Raw genomic sequence first — 9,499 nt, 5'->3', positions numbered from 1 at the left:
CCCAGCCTGCGGCTGGCAAAGACTGTCATGGTCAGAGGCAGGTTCTGGGGGGAGTTCCATCGGCAGGACTTGCCACCGTATTTGCCTCTGAAATTCAGATAGCAAATATCTGTGCTTTATTTGCTGAAGGAATTTTCTGTATATACAGAACTACTGAAATTCATGACTTGGAAGGTTCTTGGTCCAAGATTATAATTGTTGTGGAATTACTGGAAGATGAGCACAGACAATAATTATTGAAGCAAGGATTTGGTATTGATGTGTAAACCCACTATTGGAGGTTGCATCCTGAAGTCTCAAAAGGCTCTGTCATTAAGCCCTAAAAATGAAACAAAGTGCAATTCCACCCAGAAGTCAGGACAGAACGACCACGCATCCTTGTACTTTGTTGTCCCTGGGCAGGCTGCAAATCTTCTCTGACACTCTGCGTAAACTCCACTCTCACTGCTTTGCTAACCGCAGCAGAGGCTTTGTCATATGCCAGCACACTCAGCGCCTTGGGGTTATGGTGTACCCAAAAGGGCCGTGAATTCATGGAGGAGGTCATGCTGGCAGCGTCTCTTTCTTCGTCTGTATTTCACAGCAGCGCTGTCCAGGTGATCATGCTGCTCTGTTTTCAGTTGTGGTGGTGTTAAGAGAGAATTATCTACAGAGGTTTGGGACTTCACTGGTGAACAACAGCATCTTCTCATCGATGGCAGAACACGGGTACCAGAATTTCTGCCTGCTTGGGCTCTGCTTGAGATGTTAGCAACCTGCCAGTAGCAGCAGGGAATGCAAGGCTTGAGGGTTGGTTTTAGCTGGTATAACAAAGGTCTGGGCCAGGATGGTGGTGGAGCAGTGTGCGGCACTGCCTGAACTGGAGTCCCTTTTACACATTTATGTGGCTATTAATATGCTGCCAGGGTAGCTGAAGCAGCCTGTGTAGACAGGACTCTGCCTGTCAGATCCTGCAGTAACCTTTACGAGGGGCTCCAGGGCTTAGACTGTCTCAGTAGAGCAGATGCTGACTGGGGGGAGTCGCAGTCTTCTCTGGGGGTGAGCAGGCTGGGTTGCTGCCATTAGCACTCAGTTTTTAAGCAGATGCTCTCAGTCTGGAGGTGAATCTGAGCCTCACCAGCCTGGGCTGGGAATGAAGTTGCCTTGGAGATTGGGCAAGATTTTAAGTGCAGATTGAAGAGAGATCTTGCTCTCTCCCGGTAATTATGTGCGGGTTAACTGTCAGCTTGTAAACAGGCTTTCATCAGTTTCTCACTGTGGTGAGCCTTCTGTCATTAACCTCTTCTGAGTCTTCCTGTCTACAACAGATCTCTGCAGGGATACACTGTCAGGTTAGTTGTAAACTGGGGGCTGGAGGTGAGGGAGAATAGGGGAAAAGGATTCTCCTTTCCCCATGGCCAATGAACACAGGGTTGTTTTGGAACTTTACAGCCTGGCAGGGTGATTAACTGAAGTGACAGGACTTCTTCCTTTTCCCTGAGGATCTTGGTTAGGTGCTGTCCCTGTGTCACGGCAGTTCTCTGCAGACAGCTGGCAGAGTGCAAAGTTTAGTAGGATTTGCCTGCAGATGAGTCAGCAGAAGAGAAATGATCTTGTGGGCACAGCAGCACATGACAGTCACATCTGACTGTGCCAACGCCTTCCGAGTTCAGAGGGACTACGGGGGAGCCTGGGAGCTGTGGGTGTCAGAGGGGCCTCGCTGATCCAGCCTACTAATCATGTGCTGGCCTGGATCTCGGGTGGGAAATGCAGCAGCCTCGGGCTGGAGCGTTCACTGAGTTACTGCTGTCAGCTCTTGTTTAGCACAGGCTTTAAGAAGCAGGGTTTATTTTGCCTCGGCGGGTAAATCTGCAAGCGAAAAGCAGCAAAGGTGGCAGGAGCAATCCTGCAACTGCATGTCGATGTGCAAATAATATTCTTCAGGAAATTCCTTGGGACATCAAAACATGAAGAGTGCAGATGGGCCAGGACCTCATGCCATCAGTGTGCTTAGGTGCAGAATATCTGATCTGCTTCTCTGGTGTAGCGTGCTGTGGCAGTTCTCTGGCACCGCCAAGGCTAAACAAAACATCCGTGCGGTCCGTGGGGATGCTGTCGGTGAAGTAAGACGTCAGCTAAGCGAGAAGATTTGCCCTGCCTCTTCTGACCTTCTCCATCTGCCAGAGGTGTTAACTTTGGTGTTGTGGTTAAATTCCAGCTTGGATGATGGTGTCGTTAACTCACGCTAAGGGAGAAGTTTAAATTCTTTCCCTGCCTGTATACTTTTTTCTTTGTGGTAGTCAGTGTTTGTCCTTCTTCCCTCTCAGAAGTGGCTGCTTTTCAGTGGGATTCAGTGATTCCCTAACAGGGAGAGCAGCTCCTTTCCAGTCTGGCAGTCGACTGCTCCTCACAGAGCCCATACAACTCTCTCTCTTGAGGTGAGCTGGCTGGCAGGTGATGCAAGGTGCTTCTTTGATACAGGGCGTGCACCAAAGAAACAAGTTTCGGAAACAAAGCCCCGAGTGTTTTGTTAAGTGGTGCCGAGCCTGTGAATTGCCCATGGCTTTCCCAAATGGGGCGCTTCTAACTCTGCTCCCTGTGAGCAGTTTCTCAAATTCAGCACGGACTCAGCAACGCAGCAGGGTGATGCCTTAAACAGGATAGAACGGTGTTAATATATTACAGCAGGGGGCTGTCTTATGGTTCTGCCTGCTTTTTATCTTGGATTTTTTCCGAGCGATCTTTGAGACCTATCTCCTCTTTCCCCTTCCCCATCTGCTGCCAAGGTAATTGACGTTAGAACAGTCAGTGTTTTACACGTGTGGGGAAGTAAAGCTGTGTGCCTATGTGTTAAGCTCAACTACAGATGCTGGATCGCATTGTTAGCAAGTAATTGTTTTGGATGCTATTTTAGTCATTGGGGTCAAAAGGAAACATTCTAAAATTAGGAGCTTTATCGCAGCAAGGCCTGGTTTGTTTTTAAAAACAACACGTTCCCAGTTTTTAATGAAGATGAGTTTGATGCTGTGAGGACTTGCCAGAAACACGCTAGCCACAGGATAAAGGTTGTAAAGCTCAGAAGAGTGGTAAATTGTTGTTTACTATTAACATGAGTAATTAGCAGAGCTGCATTACTCCTGAGGTGCCCACCCCTGCTCTCCAGACAGTGCAGAGGCTCCTTCAGCAACATCTAGCCTGTAACATCAGAGCAGACAGAGCATGTTTTTGCCATCCTCAAAGCTGTTTTCTCCCTTGATATGGCAGGTAGAGCTGCTGCTCCCCACAGTGTTTCCATGAACACTGGAGTAACTTGAACTGGTGTCAGAGGTCTGCTGCTTTTTGTGAACTGGGTGGTTTCTGCTAGGACCATGGTGACAAAGCAGATAGCTGATACAGAGTGTGCTTGCAAGATGGCACCTTGCAAAACTGAAGAATTACTGCTGTCATACCCTGTGTTTTCACAGAGACGCTCTGGAAGCTGCTGTTTTTACAGCATGGGTCTTGTGTGAAAGTTAAATGTGTGTCCAAGTGGTTGAAGCCTTGCAGCTCAGTGTTGCAAATGCTTTTTGCCTGAGACTGCTTTTGCACGCCCCCGTATGTTTGTCTGTTGTTAGGAAATAGTAAATTAATTACTGGAATGGGGGAAACTCAGCAAACATGACTCGTAGGCATTATGGAGGAAGTGCTGGATGGTTCATATGGTTCTGAAACATCCTTGTGACAGCTCATCACTGTCACTTTTGTTCTCTCCTCAGTATTTTTTTTCTCTTCCCACTCACTTAGGATTCTCTTTTCCTCTTCTTAGTGCATTGTGTTAGGTCTAGAAGAGCAGTCTGGGATTCCCTGTGTGTAGCCCCAAACCGGTTCAGCTGTGTTTGACTCTCACTGTTCATAAGATATCATCTTGTGGGTGCTAGGTGGGGGAGAACGGTATGTTTGCGTGTTGCTAAACTGAGTTTGACTCCTTACTTTGGAACATTCCTGAACCTGGAGTCATTTGTGCTTGACCAAGTCCGATCACTAAATCTGCTTCTGAACAGCTCTCTTTCACAAAGCCCATGTTTCTTGGTTGCTGAACAGCAGAGCTTTCTTTTCCTTGGGCAGTGTCAACTCATCCCAAGCAGGAACACTCAGCAGAGACCCTCTGCCAAGGAGAGGGGTGGTGTTCAGAGGGACATCTGCCCTTTCTCGTACCTCACACTTGCCCCACCTAACATGTTCCAACACACCCACTGCATGTGGGTGGAGAGACGTTCCAAATTCCACACGGTTCTTATTATTAGGGTGTTGAGGCACGCATCATTCCTGGGCAGAGGGCTTGTGCCAGTCTCAGGAGCGGCAGGTCAGAAGGGACATTTGCTGCACTGGAGAGCTGCACACTTCAAGTGAGCAAGAGAGATTATTCTGCTCTTTAGTTATAACCCTTGCACATCTAGCATGCATTGCTAACCCCTGCAGCAGCTGAAAATGGAGCATCTGCTGCCAAGCCTGTCTAAAAATTCTTAGCCTTGCTCCAGCTGTGTGAAGTGCTGGGCTTCCTAATGCTCCAAGGGCCCTTTGGGGAGGTATAGTGACTCCAGCTCAAAAGCACAGATAGTTAACTTCCAGATTGCTGTCATTTTTGTCCCAAACTGGTTATCTGACTGTTCATCACAGAAGCAGTTCAGCTGAGCCACCACTAATTACAGCCTCGTACATGAAGTGCCAGAAGTAAGTGTGCCCTAATGTGGTGTCAGCAGCTGCTTCACCATTGTCTGAGTCACCACTGCGGTGGGAACAGGGGACAAGAGGGGAACACAGTGGCAGCCATCCTAAGGTGAGCTGACCCCACTGGTGAGCTGCAGCTTGGTCTTACACAATCAAGAAAGCAAACAGCAAGCCAGCTAGTTATTTAAGTTATGACCATGGGTTGCACCCCTTCCTGCTACTTAAATCTGCCCCTTCCTCTCTCCAGGATTGTGCAGGGATGCAGCACCCCCACTAGCTGTCTTGGGCGGGATGGGGCACAGAAGGGTAGAAAAGTGTTTGCGTTCATCAGAGTGAGAGCTGGGAGAGGGCTGAATGCAGACTGGGCATGCCTTAATCCTCAGGTTACTTTTCAGATGTTAAAATAGCATAATTAGCCTTGTAGTAATGATTTATAACTTTCACGGCAACTCTTGTGCAGTTTTCTTTCCAGCCAGCTGACTGCTGCACGCTTCTTTCTGCAGAACAGCTCCGAGCCACGTTAAACAATTCCATATTCCCACCAGGCTCTGTTTGTAAAGCCTTGGCAGCTGATGCCAAATACAAATGGCTAAGCCCCTTGTTTGGTGGCTGTGTCTTTGCGCTGACCTTCTGTGTGCTGTGTGTGCTGTTGACTAATTCTGCTTTGGAAGAACTGAGAAATACCTTTTTTTTTGCCTTTCTTTCTTTTTTCTTTTTCCCTCTCCTTCATTTTGTTCCAGTTCTTACTGGACGTGCTTGGCAAGATGGAGCCGCCAACCTCCTCCAGGCTAAATTCCCGGAAGAGAAGAAAAGATGGATCTGGCCCCAATGGGGCGACAGAGCTGGATGGAATCCCTCCAAAAATGTCCCGACGCTCACTCGTAAGTAAGCAGAGATAGGAGCTTGAGGTGCCTGTGAGACATGGAGCCATAACAGCAGAAAGATAAATGCGATGCTTTTTCTGGAGACCCAGAAAACTAGTGTGGGGGCAGGGGAAGAAGCAAGCGACAGTGGCTGTCCTTCTTGCAAAGCTGGTTTAAAATCTTCCTGTGTTCATATTAATAACATGCTTACAACATGGGCTTAAATTAGGCCTGAGGCAAGCGTTGCTAAGCTGCTTTTGTGGTGTGTCAGGTTTGTTTGTTGTCACTTAAGCTGAACCCAAACAGGCATGCGTGCAGATACCAGTAGAGAAGTACACATTCGTTTCTCACAGGTGGGTTTTCTCAAGTGACCCGGCAGGAGGGAGAAATGCTCCAAGCAAGCATGTAACAGCTCGTGCACCTCGCAGAAAGCTGTCCTGTTCAAGTTGGGAGAACTGCAAGAGGGTCTGAAGTCTGTCAGCACCTGCAGGAGCAATCTGTTGATTACTGAATCCGTATCTTGAAATACTGGGAAAATGACCGTTCATTTGAGTCTCTGGCAGGAGATTGCATTTATGTTGCTGGTACTTCAGGAGTGTTCAGGAAAAAAAAAAAAAAAACCGAAAGCACTTCTCCCCCTAAATCAACCTTGGAATGGCTTTAACAAGCTAAAGCCAGGGGGGTCTCTTCTAAAGTGGGGATGTGCCAGTTAATGCAACTGTAAAGGGCTGACTTTAACTTGTCCTTGCCAATAGATTGCAATGCTGTGCTTTTACAGCTCTTCTTTTCCCTCTTCCTGGAACTGTCCTGTGTATCACGTGTGCTCTAGTTGGTCTTCCCTTATCTCTGTGAAAAGCCAGTTACCATCCCTGCCACGTCATACTGGGGTCATAGTCCTTGGAAAGTACAGTGATGTGTTGCAGCTTTCCTCTTTGATAACATTTTGCTCTTCAGGAGTGCTTCAGTCCTGTCCCAGAGCATTTGACAGGTTGGTCATGAAGTAAGAGCCTCACCCGCAGTGAGAACTGGGGAGGCAAGCGTTGGGAACGGAGGCTTGAGCTGTTATGTGACTTATCCCTTGGAGCCTTTACAGCCTTGACCCTGTTCCTCCTAAAGACCCCACCTATTTCAGTAAGGAAAGAGAACTCTGCAGGTTACTCCATGGGAATCACTTGCTTAGCAAGTTGTTGTCTGTCCTGTGTTAGAAAGCATCTGTCCATGGACTGCACAAGAGAGTAATATCTAGCTCCTCTCTAAGCTTCTTGGTTGTTTTTAGCCCCAGGGCTAATGCAGACCTTTTCATGAGAGATTTCTTTTTTTTTCCTTCTGTGAAGATTTAGTTATTACAGAATCACAGAACCATTTTGGTTGAAAAAGATCTCTAAGATCCTCAAGTCCAACCATTATCCCTGTTCCACCGGGTCACCACTAAGCCATGTCCCTCTTTTAAATACCTCTAGGGATGGGGACTCAGCTACTTCCCTGGGCAGCCTGTTCCAGTGCTAAACAACCCTTTCTATAAAGAAGTTTTTCCTAATATCCAATCTAAAAGCTCCCCTGGCACAACTTGAGGCTATTTCCTTTTGTCCTGTTACTTGTTACTTGGGAGGAGAGACTGACCCCCCCCACCTCACTCCAGCCTCCTTTCAGGTAGTTGTAGAGAGTGAGAAGGTCTCCCCTGAGCCTCCTTTTCTCCAAGCTGAACAATCCCAGTTCCCTCAGCTGCTCCTCACAGGACTTGGTCTCTCGACCCTTCACCAGCTTCCTTGCCCTTGTCTGGAAACATTCCAGCACCTCAACGTCCTTCTTGAAGTGAGGGGGCCAAAACTGAACCCAGCATTCAAGGTGTGGCCTCACCAGTGCTGAGTACGGGGGACAGTCACTGCCCTGCTCCTGCTGGCCACACTATTGCTGATACAAGCGAGGATGCTGTTGGCCTTCTTGGCCACCTGGGCACCCTGCTGGCTCATATTCAGCCAGCTGTTGACTAACACCCCAGGTTCTTTTCTGCTGGGCATTTTCCAGCCACTCTTCCCCCAGCCTGTAGCGTTGCAGGGGGTTGTTGTGGCCCAAGTGCAGGACCCAGCATTTGGCCTTGTTGAACTTCATACACTTGGCCTCAGCCCGTCGATCCAGCCTGTCTAGATCCCTCTGCAGAGCCTCCTGACTTCAAGCAGATCGATGTTCTCACCTAACTTGGTGGTGTCTGCAAACTTGCTGGGGGTGCACTCGATCCCTTCATCCCGGTCATTGATAATGGTGTTAAAGGGAACTGGCCCCTCTTAAAGAGAACTGAGCCCTGGGGAATACCACTTGTGACCAGCCACCAACTGGATTGAACTCCATTGACCACCACTCTACCACCACACTATTATAGCAAAAGTAATAGTGTTGCCTAATCGTGATGTTACTTGAAGCCTTTTCCACCCCCAGCTAAACAGCTGGCTGGCAGCATGTTGCCCCGGAGCAGTGGGGCTCAGTAGCAGAGGGAGGTAACAAACTGCTGACACATAACCCTGTTGTATTGTGCACACCAGGTTCAGTGCTGACCCTCGTGGGCACTGCAGAGGAAGGGCAAGACTCTGGCAGGAGCTTTTGAGGACATTTTTCTGTGATCCTCTGATAATTTTGATGGGGTTTTTTTAATGCTTTTATTCCTAGCTTCATATCAAGTATGTGCCAGCCAAACTGCAAAGAACTGGGTTTTATTCACGAGTCACAGTGGCAGTGGTGAGAGTGCTGCAGAGGAGGTGGTGTGTGAATTGCGGGTGCTGGAGCCTCAGTGAGTTGAAGGAGATCGTGAGTGGTATCAGTTCACTTGCATGTAGCGGTCAGTGGTTGCCTTCCAGTGCTCTTCACTTTGAGCACTCTAACAAGGAATGACAGTGGCTGTAATAGCAGTGGTCTTTATGGTTGCAGTGATGCTGAGCACAGTGGCAGGATGCTGCAATGGGACAGGAAGCCAGAGGAAACTGCTGATTAGCTTTTTGCAGCTTGGAGGTATTACTGTGATGATCTGCAAGCTTGTTTCCCAGTCCTCTGGCTCAGGAAAGAGACATCCATTGCTGCCCCATGTCTTCCGGCTAGGAGGAAATTGAGCTGTTTGTTCTGTTGTGGGAATGGCACACGTTTTGTTTCCATTCAGAGGAGACCAGAAGCGATTCCTGGACTTCAGCTGCTGATTAAACATACCGCTGTGGTAAAGCTAGCAGATTACAGGGGTTTTTCTGCAGCAGTTGGAGATACTCTGCCACAGATCGAGGTCAGTCACTCTGTATGGCTCAGAAATGGGTGACGATACACACGTTCCCAGGGAATTTGTGCTGCTGTTGATGTTGCTCTTCTGCTTGTTCATATACTCAAATCAATGAGCTACTACAATTTGTACAGCACAGCACAGGCACTCGGGCACACCAAAGCAGTGGTCTTGCCCGGGTGGGTAGAGCTGGAGCTGTGACCATGAGATTTGATGAAGCTTGACTTGTGCTGCTGTGAACTGCTGTTTGCCAAAGATCTGGTTTTACCAGCTGCAGATCTGAGCCTCCGGTCCACTGGGGTCTGGTATGACTACCATCGTCTTAATTCTGCTTTTCTCTTTCTCGTCCTCTCTAAACTCAGGCTAATCACTGCAGGGCTGTTTTGAGGTTTAACACTAATTAGTCTGTTAGTACGTCTGTTTGAATTGTGCAGAGACACAGTGAGTCACTTGGTGACTAGACCAGTGCAGCAGCAGTGCTGCCGCTACGGACTGCGCTCACGTCTGCACCCTCACAGCTAACCTTCTCTGGCTCTTCAGGGACTGAGGGAACCCGCTCCGTTTTCGGATGAAGTGGAAATAGATTACAGCAAGCCATACATCAGAGTAACGTATGAAGAAGCGGTGAGAGGGACCCCTTGTAAGTACCAAAACAGACTGGAAGGGGATTGTGTAAACATTGGGTTGGGGGGGG

At 48.4% G+C, this 9,499-nt stretch overlaps 1 protein-coding gene across 2 annotated transcripts in view; it reads left to right on the top strand.

Annotated features, from left to right (window-relative positions):
* Positions 1–4,771: 4,771 nt before the first annotated feature.
* Positions 4,772–9,499, top strand: part of PCYT1A (phosphate cytidylyltransferase 1, choline, alpha) — a 12,541-nt gene continuing 7,813 nt past the window's right edge. The window contains exons 1-3 of one of the 2 annotated variants that reach the window (XM_010142264.1): positions 4,772–4,795; positions 5,427–5,567; positions 9,346–9,445. In XM_010142264.1, the coding sequence (XP_010140566.1) occupies positions 5,451–5,567; positions 9,346–9,445 (217 nt within the window). In that variant the 5' untranslated portion in view covers positions 4,772–4,795; positions 5,427–5,450. Of the gene's footprint in view, positions 4,796–5,112; positions 5,143–5,426; positions 5,568–9,345; positions 9,446–9,499 lie in introns of those variants that run through there. The other variant, XM_010142263.1, reaches the window with a different exon arrangement.

This window comes from Buceros rhinoceros, unplaced genomic scaffold, assembly GCF_000710305.1.
Source record: "Buceros rhinoceros silvestris isolate BGI_N320 unplaced genomic scaffold, ASM71030v1 scaffold5108, whole genome shotgun sequence".
In the NCBI taxonomy this organism is placed as follows: Eukaryota; Metazoa; Chordata; class Aves; order Bucerotiformes; family Bucerotidae; genus Buceros; species Buceros rhinoceros.
The sequence above is the reverse complement of the archived record's forward strand: the minus strand, read 5'-3'. Positions and strand labels throughout refer to the sequence as shown.